At 53.2% G+C, this 26,397-nt stretch overlaps 2 protein-coding genes across 8 annotated transcripts in view; one reads left to right on the forward strand and one right to left on the reverse strand.

Moving 5' to 3' along the window:
- The window catches only part of CSMD2 (CUB and Sushi multiple domains 2), a 624,779-nt gene that overhangs the window by 281,471 nt on the left and 316,911 nt on the right, over window positions 1-26,397 (forward strand). For all 7 annotated transcript variants that reach the window (XM_051832052.3, XM_051832047.3, XM_051832045.3 and 4 more), the window contains exon 6: window positions 19,878-19,990. In XM_051832052.3, the coding sequence (XP_051688012.3) occupies window positions 19,878-19,990 (113 nt within the window). The remainder of the gene's footprint in view (window positions 1-19,877; window positions 19,991-26,397) is intronic.
- HMGB4 (high mobility group box 4) lies at window positions 601-2,409 on the reverse strand. The gene has a single exon (XM_008273717.5). The coding sequence runs from the start codon at window positions 1,200-1,202 to the stop codon at window positions 639-641; it is 564 nt and encodes a 187-aa protein (XP_008271939.1). The 5' UTR covers window positions 1,203-2,409; the 3' UTR covers window positions 601-638.

Below are 26,397 nucleotides of genomic sequence, written 5' to 3' on the forward strand. Positions count from 1 at the left end.
GTTCCATTGTGTATGTCCCAGAACGAGCGGCTGGGTGCTCCAGGCCTCGTTTTGTTCCTTTTGGGAAAATAGCTCCTGGCCTCATCCTGACTAGGGTACAGCACTGCGGTGTCACACAGCCCAACAAGGTGTCCTACAGGGGACTCGGGATCTGGAATGGCTGAGGGAGCATGCCCCCCACCGCCTCCCAGGCCCACCCACACGCAGCTTCCCAGCCTCCCCTGGCTTGATCCCACACTTGAGTGGGGTCCAACCTGGGGCCATGGGATAGTTCCCACATGGGGGCCTGACGTGGAAGCCTGCATTGAGCTCTAGGCACCTCTGACCCTGGCAGCCACCCAGTCCTCACCAACACTGGGCCTGCAATTCCTGAACCTGACCCTGAGTGAGGGTCCTCCACCCAGGATGCACCTCCTGTGTGACTTCCGGCTTCTTTATCCATGGAATCTGCCCCGCCCCCCCTGCCCAAGCCCCACTCCGTCGGATGTGGCTGCCCTCCCTTCTCAATGCCCAGGGTTCCGTCTCCCAGCCCCATCCTCTTCTCCTCCACCCAGCCCCTCCCTTCCGCGGCTGTTCCCATGCCACACACAAGACCAGGGATGGTTGAATGGCATTTTTATTTTCTCATATCGGATCCATCATCTCTGCCTGCCTGTTCGCCCTCGGCGCCGTTTCTTGGCCATCACCCGGAGGCTCTTCTTCCTGGCGTGGCGCTGCTTCTGGTAGTCTTCCAGTTCCTCAAAATACTTAGCTCTCAGGTAAGCTGCTCTCTCTTCATACGGCTGCTTCTCCGCGTCCGACTTCGCGGCCCACATCTTCCCCGTGGCCTTGGCCACCTGCACCACTGACCACTTGGGGTTCTCCCGCTTCAGGTGGGCATAGTGGTCTTGGCAGAAAAGGACGAAGGACGAGGGAGGTCTTCGGGGCGCCTGGGGGTCCCGCTTTCTCCGTTTCTTCCTCTTGCCAACATAATTCATCATTTCTTCCTGGTACCTGGCTTTGTCGAGCTTAGCCAGGGCTTCGTATTTGGCCTTTTCGTGCTTCGAGATGGACCTCCATTTTTCTGAACACTTCCTAGAGAACTCTTTAAACCCAAGGTAGGTGTTTGGCTGTTGCTCCTTGCACTTGTTTCGATAATTCAGCAAAAAGTGGATGTAAGAAGAGACATTTGCCTTTGGCCTCGGCTGGACTTCTTTTCCCATAATTCATAAGATCATTTTTTTTCTGGGCTCAATAACTTGGACAGCAGAGACCACTGCCCTTGCACTCCAGGAGCAACTGAGAAGGTTCTCTGCTTGTGGTGAATTTTCCTCTCTGCAAGAGCTGGAGGAGGTGTCCGCCTTTTCAGTGCTGCTGACATTGTTGGGTCAGAGGAGGGAGATTGTGACGTCACCCACAAGCTAGCCAATCCCAGCCGACACCTGTGGCTATTTGCATCTGGCACTCTCATTGGCTGGCTACCGGAGGGTCCATTTTTTTGCCACTCACACAGGATGATGGTTCTTGTGAGCAAAACTCCTGAACAGCTAACTGCTCCTGGAGATATTTCTCCTTGACTCAGCTCTGGGGGCGTCCAGTCCCTGAGACGTAGGAACAAGCCACAGGGCCCGCCTTCCTCGCGGTGGGAGTGTCAGGACGCTACACCGTCCGGGGAGGCAGATGGCTGCAGAGCTGTCACGATGAAACAGAGCAGCTTTCTGTCCGCCCTGAACGGTGGCAGCTCATCCCCGTGCGAAGGCTGTAGTAGTAACTCTAAAAATAATCAGCTCTGACAGCTGTGACTCGGTTCCTGTCAGGACAAAGTTGGCTAATTTAAACCCTGAGCACTTGGGTGACGAGTCTCAGCTCTTCGTGTGTCTGAAGAGATGGGAGGCGAAGGAGGGAGGGGGAACTTGAGTGATGCTGGAGCCCATGAACTTGAGAGAAAGCTGAGCGCTCCAGGAGGCCTCACACTCTCAGGCGAGGAGGGGGTCCCCGTCCTTAGGGTCGCAGCATAAAGGGTGAGCTTCACTCAAACTCATGGGCCCCTGTCTTTATGAAAAAGTGTTTGCAAAGATGTCCCTGGCCTTCCACTGGAGAATGAAGAAAAGGAAAGCGTTGTGTGTTGGCCACTGCAGGGCATTTGCTAGTGTGGTGTTGGGGTTCATACAACTCAGAGCCTGATGGCAGCACCAGACAAAGAGGACTAGAAAACTGAGCTTCACTGACGCGTGCTGAATGTCCAATGGCCACTGGAGGGTGGGTGTGGCATTTCAGGGCCTGTGCCCTCACCCAGCCCACACAGAACTGTTTTCTGGAGCTAGGCAAACATCCAGGGGCTGGTCTAGACACAGAAACGTGCCTAAGACTAGACCACACTTTGCATTTTTGCCAAGTCTGTTCCCAGGGCTGCAAGATTGACTTCAACTTTTATCTTCTGTAAGAGAGAGGGAAACCCCTGATAATCCCCGGTCCTGAATTCCAGCCCCAGCTCTGCTGCAAGGCGGCTGGCCTGCCTCACCCATGCCTTCCTCTCTGTGAGTTCTCACCAGCTGAGCCTTTGGAACTAGCCACAGTAGCCCCTCTGGGTAAGGTGCTACAGTTTTCTGGCTGCGTTTAGAGCTTATGAGATATCAGATGGCAGCTAAGGAAGTCTGGGCCAGCAGAGGGGATCTGGCCACTGGAGTGGATTACTCTGGGGACACCCTTCAGCTCTTCACGCTGGCTCTTACTCCCAGAGGGCCAGAGGTGGGCTCACCTGTTTGTGGACTTGAGCTGCACCGCAGAGATGAATGGGACATGGCTCCTTCCTGAGATCAAAAGACAGGACATAGAGAAGTGTAAGAATCTACAGCCTGTGACTCATGCTTTGCTCAGGCTCACCAAAGCCCACAAAACAGCAGCTTATCTCTGTTTCTCCTAACCTTCCACCCCCTGATGATGATAAGAGCCAGGAAGATTAACCCCATGATAGCCATCTGGAGGCCAGCAGGTACAGGAAGAAGAAAGGCGAAAGTTGTGGCCACCTTTCAGTGTTCAGGTGAAACTCCCGACCTGCAGGGGTGAAGGGGGGTGGAAGTGGGGGGGGGCATGTGAAGGGGGCTTGGGGATGGATGGTGAATCAGCCTGGCCCTTTAAATCAGTGCACTGAATACTGGGGCGGGGGCTTTGCCCTTCAGGTGCCCTTTCCAGCCTCTCTACCTGGCTCTCTGCCCTGGGACACTGGGCCCCACTGGGCCCCTAGACCTTAGAGCCTCCTGCCTCTGGCTTCCGTTGCAGTTGGGCCGGTGGGGAACCCTCCACAGGAGATCAAGGCATTTGGTGTCCTGGCTCCCACTCTGGGGGTTCCCTGGAGCTGGCTCCCCACTGTTCCTAAACAAGGGGTCCCCCTTCTATGTGACCCTGTCCTTCCAAGTTCAGGAATAGCTCTCTGCCCTGTCTGCTCGCTCAGCCTACGGTGCCAACAGCTGTCGCTCCCCCTCTTCGTGGAGGAACGACACTAAACCCTGCCTAGGCTTCATATCCGAGTCACGGCACCATTATGTCGCTCCCCCACTTCACGGAGGAACGACACAGGACCCTGCGCTGTTCTTTTGTCTGCTCGGCCCTTCCCGGGTTTGCTGCTGGTTCTTCCCGGGTTGGCTACCATCCCTTCCACCTCCGTGGAAGGGCGGTTCCCCCTGTCACTTTCCCCACTTTCCGCGGGGGAGCGGCACACCGCCGGCCGGCTCTCTCGGGGGCTGCTCAGGTGTTCCTTCAGATAAATGTTCCCGGTGCATGTTGTCTCTCTCCTCCTTTATAGTCCTCTTCCACCAATCCCAACTCTGCTACCCACACGCCGAGTACGCTGCTCTCCTCCAATCAGGAGCAGGATCAGCTCCTGCAGGTCATCACTCAAGTTGGTGAGAGGCAGCTGCGTAGAAGTTGTTACTCCCTTCTCAGCGCCATATTGTGGGAGAGCAGATGCATAGAATAAGTCTTAATTCCAGTAACTTAGTCTAGTCCGAGTTGCTCCCCACAAACAGCTCTGTTTTTCCCAGCCTGAGTGCTCTGCTTCCTGCCTACCACTTGGGACTTCCCTACCCTTGGCCCTCACCTGTGTAGACTGTCTCCTTATTAAACACTCCTTGGATTATTCTAATGTGAGTCACCATCTGTTTCCTGCTGGCATCTTGACCAGAGTCCCAGGTCTCCAGCCCTGCACTAGGCAGACACCAGTGCAAAGTGTTTGGGTATGGAGCTTCTGGACCCCCAGGGGCCTGGCCGCCTCACAGGCCCAGAGCAGTTGGCTGAGGCAGTGCCTGCGCGGGTGGGGTGCCACTCTGTAGGAGGGCCTAAGGTGAGGCCTCAATATCCCTTGTGTGATGGGATGAACTCCAGGCAGGGACATTGGTCTAGAGAGACAGATAGTACATAGTGTAGTTTCTATGGGCCACCAAGGTCCTGCCACAATTTCTCAGCCATGCCGTTATCGCCCAGCATCACCACAGACGATGTATGAATGAAGGATCATGGTTATGTCCTTTAAAGATTTATTTATTTGAAAGTCAGAGTTATACAGAGAGAAAAGAGAGACACAGAGAGAGAGAGGTCTTCCATCTGATGGTTCACACCCCAATCAGCTGCAGTGGCCGGAGCTGCACTGATCCGAAGTCAGGAGCCAGGAGCTTCCTGCAGGTCTCCCACGCGGGTGCAGGGGTCCAAGGGCCCGGGCCATCTTCGACTGCTTTCCCAGGCCACAGCAGAGAGGTGGATCGGAAGAGGAGCAGGCAGGACTAGAACCGGCGCCCATATGGGATGCCGGCGCTTCAGGCCAGGGTGTTAACCCACTGCTCCACAGCACTGGCCCCATGGCTATGTTCTAATAAAACTTTATTTACAAAAGTAGGCTGCGGGCTGGGAGCTCTGAATGCTGCCAGCCCCTGCTCTAGAGATGTGAATTCAGTCTTTTTGAGATTCTGATTGCAGTTTGCAGTAAGAAGTGCATTGTACATCACACTCATTTACACAGGTGCATCCTGAATATTCGTGTAAGTCTCAGTATGCGCCAGCCTTTGCATCCGTCATCCCCTTCCCTCACAGCAACCCCGTGGGGAAGGAGCGGTCATTTTCGTCCCTCTTGTATGGACAAAGGTGGCTCTGCACAGAGGGCTCTCGGAAACAAGAGTCTGAGAAAACTCTGCTTCCTCCTGTGATGTACTCCTTATGTCCTGGGCTGTTACAGCCCTGCCTTTAATGTGACCCACAGACCGAGCTCATGATCCACGCGAGGCTGGGGCACCTTGGTCCCGCCAGGGACCGGGCCATACAAAATGATTGACTTAAAAATGAGCCTGCTCATGGAAAGCCAAGACACTGTGGGAAAAAAAAAAAAAAGCCTACATGAAAGATCTCTGTGAGTGAGATCCCAGTGGAAAGAACAGGCCATCAAAGAAGGAGGTACCTTTCTCTGAAGGGAGGAGAGAACTTCCACTTAGATTATGGCCTTGTCTAAATAAGGTTGGAGTTTGTGAACTCAAGAGGCTTCCATAGCCTTGGCAGCTCATGACAAGAGCCTCAGGTGATTACTGATGTCATAAATAAGAGTGTCAATTGTTACATCAACCACAGGAGTCACTGTGCACTTGCTCCCCATGTAGGACCTCTGTCCTCAACGTGCTGTACTATGTGAATTAGTGGTAAAACTAGTCTTCAAACAGTACTTTATACTTTGTGTGTCTGTGTGGGTGCAAACTGTTGAAATCTTTACTTAGTATATACTAAGTTGATCTCCTGTATATAAAGATAATTAAAAATTAATGAAGAATTATATGGGAGAGGGAGTGGGAGATGGGATGGTTGCGGGTGGAGGGAGGTTATAGGGGGGAAAGCTGCTATAATCCAAAAGTTGTATTTTCAAAATTAATATTAAATAAAAGTTTTAAAAAAATCTATAAATGAAATACATGAAACTTGTATAACCTAAGTAAAGTTTAAAAACTACTAAAAATCATTCTAAAAAAGAAAAAAATAAAACAAGCCTGCTGTAGATGTTTTGAATGCTGAGTCTCATCTGTGGTGGCCCTGGCAGGGCCAGACCACATGGTTTCATGGCCCTGTGCGGCCTGCGGGCTGGACGTTCCCCACCCCAACACCCAGGGTCACACTCCATGGGCTGATGTGGAAAGCAGCGTCCAGGCCAGCTGGCAAGAGCGTGAGGTGGGACTAAGTTGGTCTTTGGGACCAAGCAGGTGTGAGTTTTGTCTGCTACTGAGTAACGGTGGGCTTGTCTAGCTCATGGCAACTATGTAAAAAGTGGGGAGGGGATGATGAGGCCAGGAGGATCCATCAAAGGAGAGGACGGGGGTGAAAGCAGCTGCCGCTCCCCTGCCCTGCTGTGGGGACTGGACATGGGGACTCCGCCTCCACGAACAGAGCGTGGACAAGGACACGCAGTACCTTTACGGTGGAGGGAGCTGACCGACCCCACCTCAACCAAGCAATCAGCACAGGCATCCCTTTGGTGATGTCATAAAAACAGCATCCAAACCCAGACAAAGGGACAGTCTACAAAGAGTTTATTGGGGGCAGGTGCTGTGGTATAATCGGTTAAGCCACTGCTTAGGAAACGTGCATTCGGTATCAGAGTGCCTGGGATCAAGTCCCGCCTCTGTTTCAATCCAGCTTCCTGCTAATGCACACCTGGGAGGCAGCAGACGATGGCCCAAGTACCTGGGCTCTTGCCACCCTATTAGAGACCCAAATGGAGTTCCTGGCTCCTGGCTTCGGCTGGCCCAGCCCTGGTTCTTGTGGCCTTTTGGGGAGTGAAGCAGCAGATGGAAGATCTGGCTCTCACTGTTGTTCTGCCTTTTAAATAAATAAAAACTAATCAAAACAAACAAAAAAAAAGGAAAAGCCTACTTTGATCAGTACTCTTGCAAAGTATCAGTATCTTGGGCAAACGAGAAGAGCCTGGGAATATGACACAGCCCAGACTGCAGGAGACAAGGGAAGTAACAGCAAAGCAGTGGGGGACGCTGGGACGGGCCCTAGAACATCAACAACAAAGGGGCACCGTGGAGAGCTGGGGGCATCTGAGCAAAGCGCTCCGTGCAGGCAGTAGTACTGCAGCAAGGTTGGTTTCTTAGTTTTGATGTGGATAGCCTGGTTACATAAGAGGCTAACACCAGAGAAACTGGGTGAGGGGAACACAGGACATTTCTGTGCTGCCTTTGCAACTCTATTCTTGTTTCTGAACAAAACACTTTTTCAGAATCTCCCCAGCTGATATTAATGCGCATCCAGGGTTGAGACACCTGGCTCCCAGTCCATCACCTCCTGGAAGCCTAGGGCCACAGTTCGCAAGGATTGTGGCACCAGATGCTCTCAGCATGTCTCTGTCGCAGTGTTTCTCAAATCCGTGGGCATGCTTAAGACTCGCCTAAGCTCTGAGCAACCTCAGGGCTCGGGCCACAGCAACAGCAAGAGAGGAAGCAGCTGGCACGGGCGTGTGAGGTGTGCCTTGAAGCTTCCTCGTCCCCCTCCTGCCCCTCCCTCTGGGGAGGGGGTGTTGTTGGTTGCATCACCTTCTCAGCCAGGTGTCTGCCGCTGGCAGGCTGGTGGCTTTCCAGTGATGCTTCCTTTCCAAGCCCGAAACCTGTGAACGTTAGCTCACCTGGCAAAGGTGAGTTACAGAGGAGGGTGCCCGGAAGATTTTTGAGATGGAATAATTGTCCTGGGATATCCAGGTGGGCCTTCCATAATCACATGGTCCTCACGAGAGGAAGGCGTAGTCTTGGATGTGATGACAGAAGCAGAGGGTGAGAGCCAGACATCTGAGGATGCAGAGATCCTAAGCCAAGAAATGCCGGCGGCCACTCGAAGCTGGGAAAGGCTGGCCAAAGATTCCCCCCAGGGCCAGCAGAGGGGGTGCTGCCCTGCCCACACCTTGACCCAGGCCCACTGAAAGCTGTGTTGGACTTCTAACCTCCAGGATTGTAAGACAATAGTCTTGTGTTGTTTAAGCCACTATATCTGCAGCAATTGGCGTAGCAGCAATGGGAAAGTAACACAGTATCCTTCTCACCCAGCTGGTGGTCTGTGATTTTTTTTTCTCCAGTGCTATTCTTTAAGCCCTGCTTGTGTTCTTAAAGATTAAAAATTTACAAAGCCACAGCTGATTGGATTAGTTGAGGGGCCAAGAGCCTGGTCTATTCGATTTTACACACTCTTTTCCCCTCACTTGCTGACTCATTAAGTCACTAATTCACTCATTCTCTTACTAATTAATTCACTCTTGCATTCTTTCTGTTCATCCAGTCACTCATGGACGTACACACTCGCATCCCAGTAAATAGCAGGCAAGCTGCCACAGCACTGCGGTTGCTGCTTTGATGGCCAGTGCTGAGCGGGGTTGGAGGAACGGATGTGTCTCAGGAAAGAGGGTGGGAGCAGAGGCAAGCATTGAGTGCTTCCGGAAATCTGCACCTAGGAAGCCAGGCTGGTGAGGAGAGGCAAGGCCAGCAGCAGCCAGATCTGGGCTCCGGGGCACTGGCCTCATGCCAGGAACTGATGCGCCATCAGAAGACACCATGATACTTCAAACAAAAGTGATGATCACAGTTGAGGTTCATCTTCTCTGCAAGCCAGGGCAGAGATGAATGTGTCCAAGGCCACACGCTACCTAGCCGCACGTGTAGCCTTGGTTAGTCATGTAGGAACTCCCTCGGCTGAGACCTGGGAGAGAACAAGGCCGGGCGATTCAGGAGAAGAGAAGTGGGTGAAGGAGAGCGAGTTGTCTGCGTCTCATCCCTTACCTGGATTCAGGTGCGTCTCATCTCCTCTGCGCTCATTCTCATTCCGCGTGGATCCAGTCGAGTTCTCTGCAGGCTGTGGGAGGCTCTGTGTGCAGCAGGCAGACTGGCTGGGGCAACCCACAGAACTTCACCAGCACCTGCAGGTTCACAAGGAGCCTGGGTCCACTGCCAAGGGCAAAGGCTACCAGAAGCTGAGCTGGGTGTCAGCACTTAGCACCCAGTGCAGCAGTCTTGTGGACAGGGGCAAGATGTGGAACAGTCTAGAAGCAGGTGGACTCTGGGATGACACCCCCCACAGTGACCTGTGGATACCCCTTACAGGCTTTGGCAAACTCACACCTTAAGCCACAGAGTAGGGCAGACAGTGGCCCTGGCCTTGCAGTCCAGCTGCAGCGGACATCTGTGAGCTGCCTAGCACCCTCCCTTCTTGTGAGTGTGTTCCTCTTTGTGGACAGCTGTCTGCAAACCAGTGCTGGGGTTCTCCCAAGGAACATGCCCTTGGTCCCAGGAGTGGGCACATCATCCCGCTGAACCCGTCAGAAGCCTGGGAGGTGGTCTTCAGTGATGAAGGGAGGGGCTGAGTACAGGAGCTGGGCACAACGGCCACGGCCCCGGGCTCCACCAGCCGCCATTTGCAATGTGGCAGATGGAGCACAGCACAGACGGGGGCCTGGAAAGAGGCGTCTGGTAGTGTTGGAGTTCCTGACTCTGGGCATCTCTGGACCAGCTACAGCCCGGCTCTCCCATGCATTACAGCAGGTGCTCATTCCTCCTCTGTTCCAGGTGGACTTGATGTGGATTTCTGCCATTGGAGAGTGAGAATGTAAAATATTAACCAGATATGAGGGGAGCGAGGGCTGTGAGAAGGCAGGAACTCCCGTCCCCTGGTTCCCTGTTTCCTCCTTCCCCTCCCTCTGCTTGACTTAGCCGCACCATACTGAGACCTGGCCCCCCAGGTTTCTTGTCGTGGACCCTTGATACTGAATGTTTGGCAGGGGATGGGCTGGGTGGTTCCAGGCACCACACCGAAGGCTTTTCTGTGCATCCTCTCACCTAAAGCTCTGAACAGCTCCAGGAACTGGGGGCCTTGTTGTCTTAGTAGATAGGTGGAGAAATGGGGCCCCCGCAGGTCACTTCCTTGCCCAAAGTGAGACAGTAGTAAGTGGGAGCTGAGACTTCAACGTGGGCAGAGTCCCTCCAGGCTCTCTACCCTAGGCTGTTCTCCACTCAGCACATGGCCATGCCGTTGCCCGCCTGTCTTCCTGGCTGCAAAGACGTGGCAGGACCTAGAACTGTCACTGCTGTGCTCCAGGGGCCTCAGGGGCAGCTCCGTGAGCTCCCCTGCTCTCCTGCAGTCCTCACAGCGACGCTGTGAGATGTGAAGTGCTCAGCCCTCTCTGCACCAGGAAACCACTTTTCTGATAGAGACTCCGGCAGTGGATTGGCCACAGCTTGGGTCACACAGCCACCCCCATCCAATCAGCTGTGGCCATATATGCACATAGTAGGCCACTTTTAGGAGCTGTGGGCTGAGGCAGGGAACCCTCAGAGGCTTTTAGTGCTCAGGGGACAGTGGCACTGACTGTTTTAGACCTGGACACAGAACAGGAGAAGTTGGGTAAACCCTGGAGGGCTGTTGGGGATCCACCCAAGCCCCTTTGCCCAAAGTGTGGTACCTGACACCAGTTCTCACCTTCAGACCTTACCGTGTCCTGTCCCTGCGGCATCAAGTGTGCACCTGCACGGAGGCAGGAAGGTCCTCACCCCTCAGCCAAGTGCAGCAGCTGCTCTGGGTGCTGTGCAGGCATCCCTACTTCCTCGGGGGAACCTAGGGCAGGGCTGCTGTCGGGTCATGCCCAGATTTTCCCAGTATGTCCCTGCCCAGCACACGCGACCCAGGAGGCTGGCGATGCAGCCTCATCCCAGCAGCAAACATGGCCAGGAGCCTTGTCCGTCATCACGCCCAGACTCAGACGCCTCCTCCAGAGAGCTGGGCATCTGGAGGAAAAACATTTACCTGACGTGGTTTGTGTGGCTTCCCTGGAGCTAGCAATTAGGGAACAGGAAAGAGCTCTGATAATTGGAATTTATTGAATTGCTTCTGAGGAAGGAGGAGTATTCACCCACACTGTTCACCACCCTCCATGGCGGCTGCTCTGCATAATAAGAGGACTTCAGGAAGGTTCCAGCAGCTGCTGAGTGAACGGGGGTGCAGCCAGGGCTTGGGGACTAGAGGACGTGTGATGCCAGGAAACCAAGATGAGCTCAGCATAGTATTCAAGGCTCTCTGAGCTGTCCCCTGGCTCACTTGCTCCATGCTCTGTGTTTTCTCCAGCAGGGAGTCATTCACTCGTTCAATCATTCCTTCTTCCACTGAGTAGTACTAACCAAGCCTTCTTCCAGCATCAGACACTCTGCAGGTACCGAGGAAAGAACTGGGAACATAAAGGGAAACTTGGGGCCAGTGCTGTGGTGCAGCACGTTAAGCTGCCACCTGCAACACTGGCGTCCCATATAGGAGCACCAGTTCCACTCCTGGCTATTCTACTTCTCATCCAGCTCCCTGCTAATGAACCTGGAAAGGCACTGGAAGGTGGTCCAAGTGCTTGAGGCCCTGCCATCCACGTGGGAGTCACAGCTGGAGTTCCAGGCTCCTGATCCAGCCCTAGGGAGTAAATCAGCAGATGTCCTCTCTCTCTCTCTCTCTCTCTCTCTCTCTCTCTCTCTCTCTGTGTGTGTGTGTGTGTGTGTGAGAGAGAGAGACCCCCCCCTTTTTTTTTGAAAGAGTAGACAGTGAGAGAGAGAGAGAGACAGAGAGAAAGATCTTCCTTTTCCGTTGGTTCACCCCTCAATGGCCGCTGCCGCCGGTGCACTGATCCAAAGCCAGGAGCCAGGTGCTTCCTCCTGGTCTCCCATGTGGGTGCAGGGCCCAAGGACTTGAGCCATCCTCCACTGCACTCCCCGGCCACAGCAGAGAGCTGGGCTGGAAGAGGAGCAACTGGGACAGAATCCGGCGCCCTAACCAGGACTAGAACATGGTGTGCCGGCGCCGCAGGCTGAGGATTAGCTTATTGAGCTGTGGTGCCTGCCTCTGACCCTTTGAAATAAATAAGTAATCTTTTTTTTAAAAAAGGAAAAACTCTAGTCTTCAGGAAGCTCACAGTGCCGTGGGTAGGGCAGACCCCAGAACAATGCATGGTGAGACAAGAACTGAGGCAGAGAGAATGCACAGATCCCAGGGTCCATGGCAGAAGCAAAGCAGAATGAGCAGTTAAGGACAGGTGTCCTGGAGCCAGTGGCTGGACATCTGGCATATGAGAAGGAAGGAGCTAGAAAAAGGGTGGGGAAGGATCCAGGTGGCCAGGAGGTGAGTTTTTGATTGTGGACAGTGGTCAAAACAGATTGTGATTGACCAACATCAAGATTGCTGTGGTGGAGGCTGGCATTGTGGTACAGTAGGTTAAGCCATCACCTGCAACACTGGCATCCTGTATGGTTGGTTTTTGTGTCCTGGCTGCTCCACTTCTGATCCAGCTCCCTACTAATCCACCCAAGAAAGTAGAAGTGTGGCCCCTGCACCCATGTGGGAGACCCTGATGGAGTTCCAGGCTCCTGGCTTCAATCTGGCCCGGTCTGCTGCCTTTGTAGCCATGAGGGGAGTGAACCAGTAGATAGAAAACTCTCTCTCTCCTCTATTCCTCCCTCCCTGCCTCCTCCCTTTCTCTCCAACTCTGCCTTTCAAGTAATCATAAAAAAAAGAGTGCTGTGGCTGAGGTTAGACCTAGATGATGTCTGGAGTCCTTTTCAGTGATTCTGAGATGGGCTGGCCGGCTGGACCCCACTCCTGATAGCGGAAGGGACGTAACTGACAAAGCTGCCTCATCACTGAAAGCCAGTGGCGCCATTGGTTTTTTCATTCATTTATTCATTCGTTCCCAAACACATATGATAAAAGTGTGTGAGCCCATCTCCTGCCAAGCGACCTCTTGGGTTCACTGGGGCTCCCATGGCATCAGCAGATCTCCCTGTCTGGTGCCCACGGCACCCTGAGTACCCGCTGCCAGCAAGCTGTCTCCCACCCCCATCCTCTACGCCTATGCGCTCCTGCTCCCCCCAGCTGAGTCTTGCACTTTCTGAGAATCAATTGGGTTTGTTGCCAGCTCTCTCAGTGCCAGTCATACTTGTTATTGTAATTATGTGATTTAAATTAAACATCACATAAACTGATGAAATATGAGTGTGAAAGGAAATATAGTCTCAGCTATGGCAACGAAATTGAATGCTTTGGAATGACTCCATAAAGGAGAGTCTCTTCAAAAGAACTGCTTCCTAAAGAGGAGGTGTGTATGTGAGTGAGACCACTGTACCCACCCACTGGGCAATTCCATGGAGGTGGGAGTAGGGCAGAAGCATCTCCAGTGCCCCGCACAAAGACGGGCGCACAGTGGGTGCCTCATATGTATCTTTTGGCTGGATGAGCTGCAGACAACAATGATGCATTGGGGTTGTAGTTTATCTGAGACAGACCATGTGGCCACCAGACCTATGGTCCAAGGAAGGGCCCTGGCCTGGTTTTGCCTTAAATTGAGCGGCAAACAAATGGTCACTGATGTATTTTACATTCTACTGCAATGTTTAACCTATGCATATGCCCTTTCATGATTCGGTACTTGGAAATTAAATTTTAATTTCCAATCTAACTGCATCATCTGTGAGGTTTCTATGGTAGAGGGTCAACCAACTTTTTTTTTTTTTTGTAAAAGGCCAGGAAATAAATATTTTTAGCTTTGCAAGCTGTTATTCCCTGGCACCACTACTCAGCTGTGCTAGTGTAGTGTGGAAGCAGTCGCGGACAGTTGGAAATGGATGGATGGGGATGGCTGTGACTCAGTGAGCTGTTATCGGCACCACAGGCAGGCTTGTGCTATGGAGCTTTGAGTGCTCGGCACTGTGCTGTGTCATTGGAGACACCGAGACAGAGCCCTGGTCGGGCTCTCGTGGGGCTTGCTTTCCATGAGATGGGAAGATGGTCAAGTCCATCTTGATATGTCCATCATGGTGGAAGGAGACAGGAAGAGTGGGAGGAAAGGGGACACTGAGTTGGACTTCTGGCCTCAGTGATACTTCCCCTGGCAGCCAGGTGGGGCAACAGTGAAGGGCACTCCAGATAGAGGGGACAGCCTATGCAAAAGCATGGACACGTGTGAATGCTTGTGAGGCTCCGGTAGGCATCAGCCACTCTGTTGCTGGTGTTCAAAGTCAATGTCACCGGAGTGGGAAGGCATTAAAAAGTTTGAACTTGATTTTGGGGTCACTGGACTCACCCTTGGCTGCTGGGTTTCCAGCATGGCAGGAACTTAATCAATACCCATGCTGAGTACGGGAGATAGATTGGAGGCAGAGGGCAGGTCAGGGGCTGTGGCTGCAGTTCACATGGAAGATGATGAGGTCTTGGCCAAAACTGGCCATGGGGGCCCAGGGAGGATGTGAGCTGAGATGTGACAGATTGTGAGGAGAAGGTGCCTTAAGGTACAGGAATGATTAGGGAGAAGCATAGTTTGTTCAGAGCCCCAGTAAGCAACCCCAACACATGGCAGGTGACCGAGAGTGGAATCTGTGTAGTGTGGCTCACAGCTGCCTGCACGAATGGAGTGGACAGACACCTCCATGAGACAGAGCTGGGGAAGGCCAGGGGGCCACTTTGCAAAGACAAAGTGGGGATGGCAGGGGTGCCCATGTCCAGCAGAGACTTGCATTTTCCAGGCACGTACCCAGTTCCTGGAAAATGTGTAACTCATGGAATTGTCTTCAGAAAAGGGTTTATCTTAATATAACAAGAGTCCTAGGAATTTGACTAATGAGAAACAGATTATGGGAAGCATCTGTGATGAGACTGGGCATCAGGGCTGTCAGTAAAGTTTCACTTCTAAGATAGCAGGAGCTTGGGTAGGGCTGGAGCACCCAACAGTGGCCTTGGTACCCTTAGCCAGCCGCTGGCCAAGACATCTCCAAAAGTGGATTCCCTGGTCACATTCTAGTATCCTCTTTGCCAGGAGGGAGAGCAGGTGGCAGGTGACAAGGGAAGAGAGCTTGGGAGGGGATAAGACAGTGGACCCCACCCCTACTCCACATTCTCCCAGGCCAGCCTTGGTGGTGGTGGGATGCTTTATGTTGGGAACTGGGATTCAGAAGGGCTTCACCCCTGGATCAGACCTGGGCCATGGACACGGCTTTGTTAAGAGAGAACCCTCTGGGGCTGGTGCTGTGGTGTAGTGGACTAAGCCTCCATGTGCAGTGCTGGCATACCACATGGGTGTCGGTTCAAGTCCCGGCTGCTCCTCTTCCAATCCAGCTCTCTGCTATGGCCTGGGAAATCAGCAGCAGAAGGCCCAAGTGCTTAGGCCCCTGCCACCCATGTGGGAGACCAGGAAGAAGCTCCTGGCTTCTGGCTTCAGATTGACCCAGCTCCTGCCGTTGCGGCCATCTGGGGAGTGAACCAGCAGATGGAAGACCTCTCTGTCTGAGACTCTGCCTCTCAAATAAATAAGTAAAAATTTTCTAAAAATATAGCACCCTCTCAGGAGGTGCTCTGAGAGCTTGGGAGCCAGATGCTGTTAACCGAGAAGGAGCGGGGGCTACGTGGAGGAGACGGTGCAGCAGCATGGGACAGTTTACAGGCTGTGTGGGACTGCCCACTTTGGGGACACCACAGTGGGAGCGGCCCCCGCAGTGCTTTGTAAACACCATGAGCTTGGTGAGCAGATGAATGAAAATTCTCCTGAGGACGTCGGATTTTAGGGACTCTGGGATTTACTAACCAAGCTCTCCTGACACTCCTCCCCCTCCTCGGCTTACCATTGGGGAGATCCCTCAAGAGTCACTACTGTCCAGTTGTGGGGGCTGCCTGTGGACGCCCCAGTGTCCTGACCACACAAGCAACCTCTAGGAAGCAGTGCTCTCCGCGAAGTCTGCCCCGAGCTCTCCTGTGACCAAGGGCAGGCTCCAGAGCCTGCTGCAGAGGACCTCAAAGCCACTTTTTCCATCATCAGCCACATGCATTAAAGGCAGTGATGTTTTTATTCTAAGTCAGATTCCATTAATGAAGCCCCATTTAACGGAAGTCAATTTACCAAAAAGAAGGAGGAAAAAAGAGTAATTGCTTAAACACATTTTATGTTGTACTGCAATAGCAATTTACCGGGCGAACTTGGAATTCCCCAAGCCCCCCAGAGTGAAGTTAATGTGGACAGAAAGGTTCAGAGGGGAGCCTCTCTCTTTGTGTTTCTCTCCTTTAATTATGATTGTAAGAGGAAGCAAAATTAAAGAGGATGCTGGGGGGTGGAAGCAGGGGGAGGGAGACGAGCAGGATCAGAATGGGAGCCGGCCGCAGCTGCTGCCTTCCTTCAGCCTGCATGTTCAGTGCAGTGGCTCAGAGCATGGGCTGTGAACGGGGTGGACCGGGTTTGAATCCCACCTCTGCCCTTCAAGTGCTGTGTGACCCTGAGCGAGGTTCTTTGCTTCTCTGTGCAGCCTCAGGGTGCGACCACAAAGGGCATAAAGAGCGGAAGTGAAATAGGCAGGGAGCCACCGAAGAGCTGTGTTCCAGGACACGGTTGCTCTCCTGTTTGACAGAACATCAGTGTGTATGTGTGTGTGTGTACTGGGGGCCAGCGGGGGTACACTCAGGATGGACAGGCAGCAGACTCAGACTAGGAAGGTTTTGATGAGCAAGTGACAGTTGATCAAAGGGGCGAGCCAGGCAGAGGTCTGGGAGAAGAGCCAGCCTAGCAGGCAGTGGGAGTGTCATGTGCAAAGGCCCTGAGGCAGGAGCAGACCTGGCCAGCTTTGAACAAGGAGACCCATGTGGCTGGAGTGCGAAGCACCTGGAGGTGAGAAGAGGAGGGGGTGGAGCAGGCGACGTGCACTGTTTCTGAAGGCGTCCTAGGTCACAATGAAGTCTTGCCCTCTAAGGGCCGGGACCATTGGGGGTCGGGTTTTGTAAGGCATAATGTAGATAAAATGAGAATCTGTGTTTCACATGGACAGTTCGTTGCTTTGACAAAGGAACCCATCCCACGTGGTCAACAGTTCGTGCGAGACCCAGAGCACGTCCACCAGCCCCAAGGTCCCCGCGTTCGCCTGGGACCCTGCCGCCTCAGAGCCCCCCACCTGCTCTGCAGTGCGCATGCCCACAGGGGCAGGGCCGGAGCCCCGCAGAGAAGCCCAGAGACCCAGCAACTGGGCGTTGAGCAAAGCTCGAAGCTCCTGCCGCTGGAAGCCTTGGGCGCAGGGTGGTGACGCGCCCCCCAGAGGCCTCGGCGGCAAGGCCAACCCGGAAGTCCCGCCCAGGGGCTCTCAGCGACTTCCGGGCTCAGCCCTGAGCCCTCACCCCGTCCTGCTCCTGGGACTTCGAGCCCTTCGGTCCATCCATGTTGGGATGGAGAGCCCTAGTTCTGAATTATTCAGGTAAATTCTCCCGGTGTCCACTTCTCTTATGTAAATAGCCTCCAGGTTTTGTCAATGAGATAGAATTGAATTTGGCCTGGGGGATAAGAAGTCCACAATACAATTTGTGGCTCCTTGGAACACTTAAATGACTCACCTTATAATAAACTATTTTAAATGGGACCTGGCGAAATACAGTAATTGGTTTTTATAATAGTTTTTACCATACGAGTATGGCTTATATTCCTGGAGTTTGGTGTGTGTCAGCATTTTTATTATAGGAAAAATTCAGTTTCCTAGGGTGTGACTCCTCCTCGGCTGCTTCCCGTGTTTAATGCATATTTATGGAGACGTTTTCTGCCTGGTCTCCTCCGTGGGGGCCTCCAGGTCTCCCTGCCCCGGCCTGGGGAGACTCACCCTTCGGGGCAGCACCAGGATGCTCCCATGCCTTCTGGCTCAGAGTGGGGCTGGATCAGCGGGAGCATGGGCAGGAGACTGGAGGAGGGGAGCGAGGGGAGTGAGTTCTGGATCGTCATTGCTCGTTCCCTGCCTTGGGATTCTCACAGACGGCTACAGACCCTGGAGGCTGGCCGTCTGTTTACAGATAACCACTGCCTCGCCTTGCCACCCCACAGTGGAGCATGGCAGTGAGCTAAGGAGCCCCACCCCCATTCCCCAGTCCCAGGCTGCTGCCCCCTCCCTGGAGTTCTCCCTACAGCCTGCCTTGCCGTTGCTTGATGTCACACACAACACTGGGGTTCCTCCTGTTATGGCTGTGCCTGCTGTCTCCTGCTGGAACCCTGACACGCCCACTCTGCATGAGTGTTGGGGGTTGGGAGCCAGGATCCGGAATAAAGCAGCGGCTGCCATTGCCCGGGATGCGGCTGAGGGCTTCTGGGTGGATTATCTCACCTAGCCCTTGCAGCCCTCTACGGGAGCCGTTAGCATCGTCCCCATTTCACAGACAGGGTCACCTGCATGGCGCAGGCTTCCTTACCACTGGCCTCCCTTGCCCACTCTAGGGAGACACACACCAGGAGAAATGATTCATAATCTGAATAAAATGCTATAGCATCACTGTGAAAGAGGAAGGGAAACTATGTTTGCTGAGCTAGTAGGGGTCAGTATTGGGCTGGAGCTGTGCCCACCGGGGTTCCCATTGACTCCCACAGACTCTCAGGAACAGTATTGTTCTCTGGTAAGTCTGGGTCTGACCCCAGATCTGTGTGGCTTCAAAGCCAAGAAGGGGGGCCGGTGTCGTGACTCAGCAGGTCAAGCCGCCATCTGCAATGCCAGCATCCGGTATGAGTGCCGGTCCGAGTCCCTGCTGTTCCTCTTCCAATCAGCTCCCTGCAAATGTGCCTGGGAAGGCAGCAGAAAAGGCACAAGTGCTTGGGCTCCTTGTTACCCACGTGGGAGGCCCAGATGGAGTACCAGGCTCTTGGCTTTAGCCTGGCCCCGGTCTGGCTGTTGGGCCATTTGGGGAGTGAACCAGCAGATGGAAGACCTCTCTCTGTCTCTGTCTCTCCTTGTCCCTGTCTCTAAGAGTAGGAAGGGCTTTCACAGTGATGTGATATCATAGGGGTCTCTTAGTCCATTTTCTGTTGCAGTTAATATATAGATGAGATGAGTCATAGGAAAAGTTTCTTTTGGCTTACGGTCCTGCTCAAGGGACCACCTTCTTGCTGGCACAATCCAGGTGGGGTGTGTGAATGTGAGAGAGAGAGAGGTATGTGTGTGTGTGTGTCCTCTGGTCTCTGTCTCTCCCTTCTTATAAAGCCATCAACATCCAATCACGGCGGCCCCACCCCAACAACCTAATTCTCTAAGCCGAATCACAGCCCTAAGGCTCCACCTCCAAAGCCAAGAGTCTCCTTACCGTTCCACCCTCTTCATACCTTGTAGTGGAAATTAAACTCTAGGGTGAGTGCTAAGGGGGACACATCACAGTGTAATCCTAGAAAGGAGCTTCCAGAAGATGTCTTAGGTGGCATGGATGGTGCAGGAGAAGGGGTGCAGGTGGATCTCTTCTGAACAGAAAAGGCGAAGACCAGGGCTGGCATTGTGGCACAGTGGGTTAAGCCACCACTTGCCATGCCAGCGTTGGTTTGAGTCCCGGCTGCTCTACTTCCATTCCAGCTCCCTGCTGATGTACCTGGGAAAGCAGCGGAAGATTGCCCAAGTGATTGGGCTCCTGCCACCCATATAGCAGGCGGTGGGCATTTCTGGCTTCAGCCTGGCCCTGACCCAGACCCAGCCATTACAGCCATTTGGGGAATGCAAATGGAAGCTCTCTCTCTGTGTCTCCCTTTTTCTGTTACTCTGCTCTTTAAATAAATCTTAATTAAAAAAAAAAAAAAAGCCAAAGACCTAGGAAGTAGAAAAGGAGCGTAATGAGTAGGGGGTGTTTCACCTCTGCTCCAGGCTAAAGACTCAGACCCCTCCTCACAGCATCTCAGAGAAACCCAGCAGTGGGATGAGGCCCTGGGTGTGCATCCAGGCAGCTCAGACCCCAGACCACTGGAGGTGGCAGGAGCAGCAGAGCCCTCCCACCCTGCTCCAGGGCTGAACTGGGTGGGAGGTGGAGAGCCTTCTGGGTGCCTGGGCCCCTTCTTCCCTGGCTCTGGGCCCTGACTCCACTGTTTTCTGTCCCCACAGGTTCACTGGAGCCAGCCTCCCAGCCCCAGTCATCAGCAGCAAGAACTGGCTGCGGCTGCATTTCACATCGGATGGCAACCACCGGCAGCGCGGCTTCAGCGCCCAGTACCAAGGTAGGTGGCACCCTGGACTGCTGGGCTGCCTCGGGGGACGGCAGACACAACCCTGGAGCATGCATCCTGGCCCAGGCTGGCTCTGGTGCAGTTCACGGCTCCCTTGCCTTTGTTGTCTGTTCCTCTCTGCTTCTCTGCATCTGCCTTTTGTGGACTTTTGCACCAGTAAATGACTTCTTAACAAGATTTACTTATTTATTTGAAAGGCAGAGTGACAGAGAAGAAGAGAGAGAAAGACAGAGAGAAAGAGCAATCTTCCATCTTCTGGTTCACTCTTCAAATGGCCACAATGGCTGGAGCTGAGCCAGGTGGAAGCCAGGAGCCTGGAACTCCATCTGGGTCTCCCACGTGGGTGGCAGAAGCACAGCATTTGAGTCATCTGCCACCTTCTCAGTTGCATTAGGGAGGTGGATCAGAAGCAGAGCAGCTGGGACTCAAACCGTTACTCCAGTATAGGGTGCTGGTGTTGCTGGCAGTGGCTTAACCCACTGCACCACAATGCCGGCCTCGGGAAGTGACATTTCTTGGGTCATGCATCCTGCACTGCCTTCTGAGAGCCAGGAACAGTGCGAGGCGCTGGATGAGCATCATCTCATTTGATCTTCACTGTCACCTTGCAAGGTCAATAGTGTCACCACCCCCATTTTATGGACAAGGAAGCTGAGGCTCAGAGAAATGAGGCCAGTTTCCCAAGGCCATCCAGACTACTGTCCTTTTTTTTTTTTTTAATTATTTATTTATTTGAAAGGCAGAGTTACAGAGAGGCAGAAGGGGAGAGAGAGAGAGAGAGACAGAGACAGAGATCAATCTTCCATCTGCTAGTTTACTCCCCAAATGGCTGCAACATCTGGAGCTGGACCTATCCGAAGCCAGGAGCCAGGAGCTTCCTCCGGGTCTCCCACGTGGATGCAGGGGCCCAAACACTTAGGCCATCTTCCACTGCTTTCCTAGGCCATAGCAGGGAGCTGGGTCAGAAGTGGAGCATCCAGGACTCAAATTGGTGCCCATATGGGATGTTGGCACTGCAGGCAGCGGCTTTACCAGCTATACCACAACGCCAGTCCCCCAGGCTGCCTTTTGAAGCCAGAGCCCACCATTCTTTTTTTTTTTTTTTTTTTTTTTGACAGGCAGAGTTAGACAATGAGAGAGAGAGAAGAGAGAAAGGTCTTCCTTCTGTTGGTTCACCCCCCAAATGACTGCTACGGCCGGCGCGCTGCGCCCATCCGAAGCCAGGAGCCAGGTGCTTTTTCCTGGTCTCCCATGCAGGTGCAGGGCCCAAGCACTTGGGCCATCCTCCACTGCACTCCCAGGCTACAGCAGAGAGCTTGACTGGAAGAGGAGCAACCGGGACAGAACCAGCACCCCAACTGGGACTAGAACCTGGAGTGCCAGCGCCACAGGCGGAGGATTAGCCTAGTGAGCCGCGGCGCTGGCCAAGAGCCCACCTTCTTAACTGCACAAAGTGGAAGAGCAGCCCACACGTCAGCTCTTTCCATTTCATCTGGACCCCAAAGGCATTACAGACATAGGCAGAGGCACTTCAGGGTGCCTCAGAGCTTAGATGCTGCAGTGGGGGAGAGCTGGCTGGTGGGAAGGGTGCAGACCAGGCGTGGCAGGTGGGACTCGCAGGTGAGCAATTTCTGCTCCTGTGATGAACGCTTGCCTCAGCAGGGAGCCATCCGTTACTGGGAGTGGGCTCGCCATAAGGGCGGAGCTGTCTGCAGCTGGAGGAGATCCCCAAAATCCAGGGATGCGTGGGAGTGGAGGAGGATGTTCCTTCTCAACCTGGAGCTCATTCAAAGTACTCAACATTTACCAACACCAAGGATTGCCTCCTAATGTGCTCATTAAGCCTTTGACCATTACAGAGCTCAGATCCGTGTGGGTTTTAAGGGACTGACCATGAACTTGTGTTGTGCACTTAATAAGTCTAAGACTCTATGTATATGAGGCACTGGGCTCTGAGGCCAAGCGTCAGCTGGTCAAAGAGTCCCCTCTTTGAGTTGCCTGGGCCAGGCTCTCTGGGTGGAGCCCGGGGTGAAAGCAGTTCTAGGGGCAGAGGCAGTAACCTCCTAGGTCTGAACCGTCTATAAACAGCCTCAGTTACTTAGCCTTGGGTAGCAGCAAACGTGCGGAATGTCTACGAAATAAACAAAGAGACCGACTTGCCCAAGGTTCTCACGCTGAGAACTTTCCTGGAGATGGTTTCTGGTCATTGAGGTTGGGCCTCCTTCGTGTGAGTGAAGCACCTGTCTGTTGTGTTTTCCGAAATAGAAGTGCACAGCTGAGTGTGTCAGTCTCACCTGATTAAATAAGTGCTGGGTGTTTCGAGCCCAGTTGTTCCCACCCTAGGTTGAGGTATGGAGCCAAACAGGAGGTAGCAGCTCACGCAGTCCTTAAATCACACATGGACTGCATGCCTGCTGTGCACCAGGCCCTAGGCTGGGTGTGTCTACTGCTCCATGCATCCCTCTCCGTAGTGCAGTGCGTGCATATGTGTTCCTGTTTTTTCCATCTGCAGCTCAGAAAGGTTGTGTACTAGCCCAAGATCACACAGCCTGTAAATGTTGATGCCAGAACTGCCTCACAGGCTAGCGTGAGATCTGCAGTATCGCAGGCCTCCTGTTACTGGGCTTTGAGTATCTGCCTTTCCCTGCTTGACCAGTGGCTTATACACTTTGTTTTGTTCATCTCAGCCCAGTGTGGAGAGAAGACTTACATTTTCCATCAGAACCCCATACACACCTGCATCTATAGAATGAAAACGAAATGTCACCAAGTGGTGTCAGCCCTGACTCACTCAGCGATGCACCCTGAAAACATCTTTTTCCTTTTGCTTTAACGCCAGTTTCCACCTTTACATTAATTTCACAGACCCGTAGCAGGGAACAGCCTGCAGTCACGGGTTTGGTTGTGTGCACCGGTCTCCTTTCGCACAGCCTGGGCAGGCTTCTATGGGTCAGTGCGTGCCAGCGTTTCAGGGGGCCTTTCTGAGGGGCAGACACTCAGCCCTGGTGGCTTTGTTCAATCCTGACTGTGATTGTGTGAAGCGAGTACAGTTAGGAGCCCATTTCGCAGATGGGAGAAGGGAGTCAGAGTTCCGAGCAGGCTCGCAGTCTCGTTCAGAGCATGATGAAGCCAGGATTTGAATCTCAGAAGCGTTCATCTGGGCAGCTTCATTACCGTGATGGTGTTAATAAGTGATTCTCCCCACCCCACCCCCCGGAACCTCCTTTTTCTAGTGTTTTCCAGATAAAGGGCGCGTGGGCAAGGATAGAATGTGGGTCATTTAGTGACTTGGTTGGTGGCCGCATGAAATGGGGGTCCTCAGCCCCAGCACTATGGACCTGGTGGCCTGGATGCCTCATGGCTTGAACCAAAGGGGCTTTAGTGAAGGGACCGTTTACGGAGGTGAGGCTGGGCTTCAAGGAACCCACGGGGATGGCCAGGGCCACAGGCGCGAAAGGGCAGCTTGGTCTTTACCAGCACGAGGCTTTAAATCTCCAGGGGTGGAGGAGCAAGAGCTGAGCCATGGAAGAGGGGCACCCAGGCAGTCCTAAAGGGCTCCTGCCAACCCACAGAGCAGGAGAAAGGGGCTAAGGAGGCAGCAGCCAGAGCAGGAGGAGGAGGCCCCGAGGGTCAGAAGCTGGGCTCTCCCTCTAGTCCCTGTGTGCCTGCCCAGCCAGAAGCGGGGCGGGGGGGGAAGAGAGGCCCTGCTTTGCTGTTCTGTGCTCAGCAAGGCTGCCTGGCGTTACCCACAGGTCTCCTCACTCTTGAGCAACCCACAGAGGTCAGCCTTCTGGGGCACAGAGTAGGGCACAGAAGCTCGGAGCATGACCTGGAAGGGCAGGTGGGGAATCATCCCCGTGGCATCTGTTTCACGCATGCTCAGGTTGGAGGCCTTCGGGACTTGAGTGATTTATGTGGCTTCAGAGCTAATAATTGCCAGTGCCTCATTGCATTGATGGGCGTTTTTCCCCAGGGGAACAGAAAAACAAATTAAAAAAGAAAGAACAACATGCAACATAGCACATTCTACCCTGTCTCATTCCAGTTGGAATTTAGGGGTGTTCTTGGCCAGACACGGTTTGATGGACAGGAAGTCAGCGCTCTGGCCGGGCTCCGCCTCCAACTTAAGCTGGAAGGCCAGCATTTGAATTCCATCGAAAGAGCATCTTTGGTGTGGCGTTACTGTGGGACAGCATAGAAGGGTGAACACTCCCAGGCCAATCTCTGCTGTCAGGGAGAACCAGTTAAAGAGGCACACACATAAATTTATAACTTCTATACAGCATGAGAAGAGCTGTAGTTGGGGCCTGAGTAAGAGTTCTAGGACTAGAGATAAAGGAGCCATTAGTTTTGCTGGAAGGACTTAAGGAAAGCCAAAGAGGGAAAGAACTAGCGTGGGAGAAGCTGTGACTCGAGTGTGGGTCTCAGAGGTGCCAGACAGATAACAGGACCAAGCCTCCCGGGCCGAGCAAAGTCAAGAAAGTGTGAAATGATTAAGTCTAAGGAACCACAAATATTTACGCGCATCAAGAGCACGACTCCCAGGCCAGTTCCAGCCCTCCCCCTCCCAAACGAAGGATGGGTTTTCCTCTTAAAAGGCTTGAAGAAAAAGAAATCTAGCAATAATATTTCGCGACACAGGAAAATTGTATGAAATTCACCTTTCAGTGTCCATAAATAAAGGTTTATTAGAACACACGCATGCTCATTCACCTGTGCCTCATCTACGGCAGCGTTAGCACTGCCGGGACAGGGTTGAGTCCCTTGATAGCTCAGTGAGGACAGGCCTGGTTCTGTGGGTCACCCATGGGCAGTGACCAGCAGTGTTGAGCAAGAGGAGAGACACGACCACATTTTATTTCAGAAAGGGCTGTGCTCAAGAATGACAATAGGGTGCTCAGTTAGGAAGCTTTGAGAATTCAGTGGCCATCACCAGGGAGGAGAACTAGAGAAGAGGAGACAGCCAAGAGGAGAGACTTGCAAGGTGAACCCCACCAGACTCAGGATTGCTTAGATGTGGTGGGAGTGGGAGGGGCTTGGGGTGAGGAGAGGGAGGAGTCCAGGAGGAAGTTTAGACTTCTAGCTTGACTGAGAAGAAGAGGGATACTATGGACATACTAGCCAGGATGGACTGGGCACAGAGCGAGATGGACTCTGGGGCACTGGGGGGCCCCTCCAGCAGGCAGTTGACTACTCTGTGGGCCTGTAGCTCAGGGCAGAAGAGTCTAGGCTAGAGACAGGTGTCAAAGGTTCAGGCCAGAGTAGAAGCTGAAACCACCATTCCCCCCTCCCATGTTTAGCATGAGATGATGGAACCAAAGAGTGGTTTTCCAAGTGAGTTCCTTGGAGACCAGGTGATTCCGGGGCTGAGTGATTTATGTGGCTTCAGAGCTAATAATTGCCAGTGCCTCATTGTATTGATGGGCATTTTCCCCAGGGGAACAGAAAAACAAATTAAAAAAGAAAAAACAACATGCAGCATAGCACATTCTACCCTGTCTCATTCCAGTTGGAATTTAGGGGTTTTAGTTGGAATTATGGCAAACAGCCTCCAGTTTCCACCTCCACGTGTGCCGGAGCAGTCCCTCTTTGCCTGAATTTGTGCAGTGGGTATTGACCTAAGAGTTGGTTGAAATGTGAGATTCCTGAAGCTGAAGTGTTTGTCTGACACAGGCCTGAAGTTTCTTAAGCTAGACCTTTTTTTCTGCCAAGCGCCATTTGGATACTTACGACACGATTCGCAGACCACACAACATGATCACTTAGCAAATGAGCTGCGGTTGTCTCACTGAGTTTCCAGTCCCACCTGCCATTGCCAAATGAGTCTGTGGTCCTTAAATGGCCTGCGGGCTGGCTGTTCCCTAACCCTGAGCTACAGCCATGGAGGTTGTATAATCCGTCCCTTTGCCTCTAGTCGAGGAATATCTTCATCCTTCTCAGGGTGTTACTTGCTTTTTGGGGTTGTCAAGCCTACCAGGAATGATGGGCAGAAGCGCCTCCCTGATGCACCCAATGGTTAACAATCATCACAGCTGCTGAGGGGCCTTCTGGGCGGGGAGGACAGCCCCCACCCACTGTTAACCTTCTCATCATCATTGTTGGAAAGTCACGGAGATCCTGATAAAAATACCTGGTGCAAGGTCGGTGCTCGGGAAATGGAACCCTCGACCCTGTAGCCCACCAATGTCCGTGACTCCCTGTTAAATGGTGAAACCTTAAGCAATGAGAGGGAGAGGGCTGTGACTCTGGCTCCTGCTCGGACACCTGCCTTTGCCCCCTGCTCAAATCTCATGATCATCATCTGGTGGCTGCCTGCCCTTCAGCCAAATCCCAGCAAGGCCCTGCTGTTCCTCTCACTGCCTGTCTTGCCAAGTCAGTCCTAGGGCCTGAGATCTGGA

Source organism: Oryctolagus cuniculus, chromosome 7 (assembly GCF_051225735.1).
Source record: "Oryctolagus cuniculus isolate XC-2025 breed Fujian yellow rabbit chromosome 7, ASM5122573v1, whole genome shotgun sequence".
Lineage (NCBI taxonomy): Eukaryota > Metazoa > Chordata > Mammalia > Lagomorpha > Leporidae > Oryctolagus > Oryctolagus cuniculus.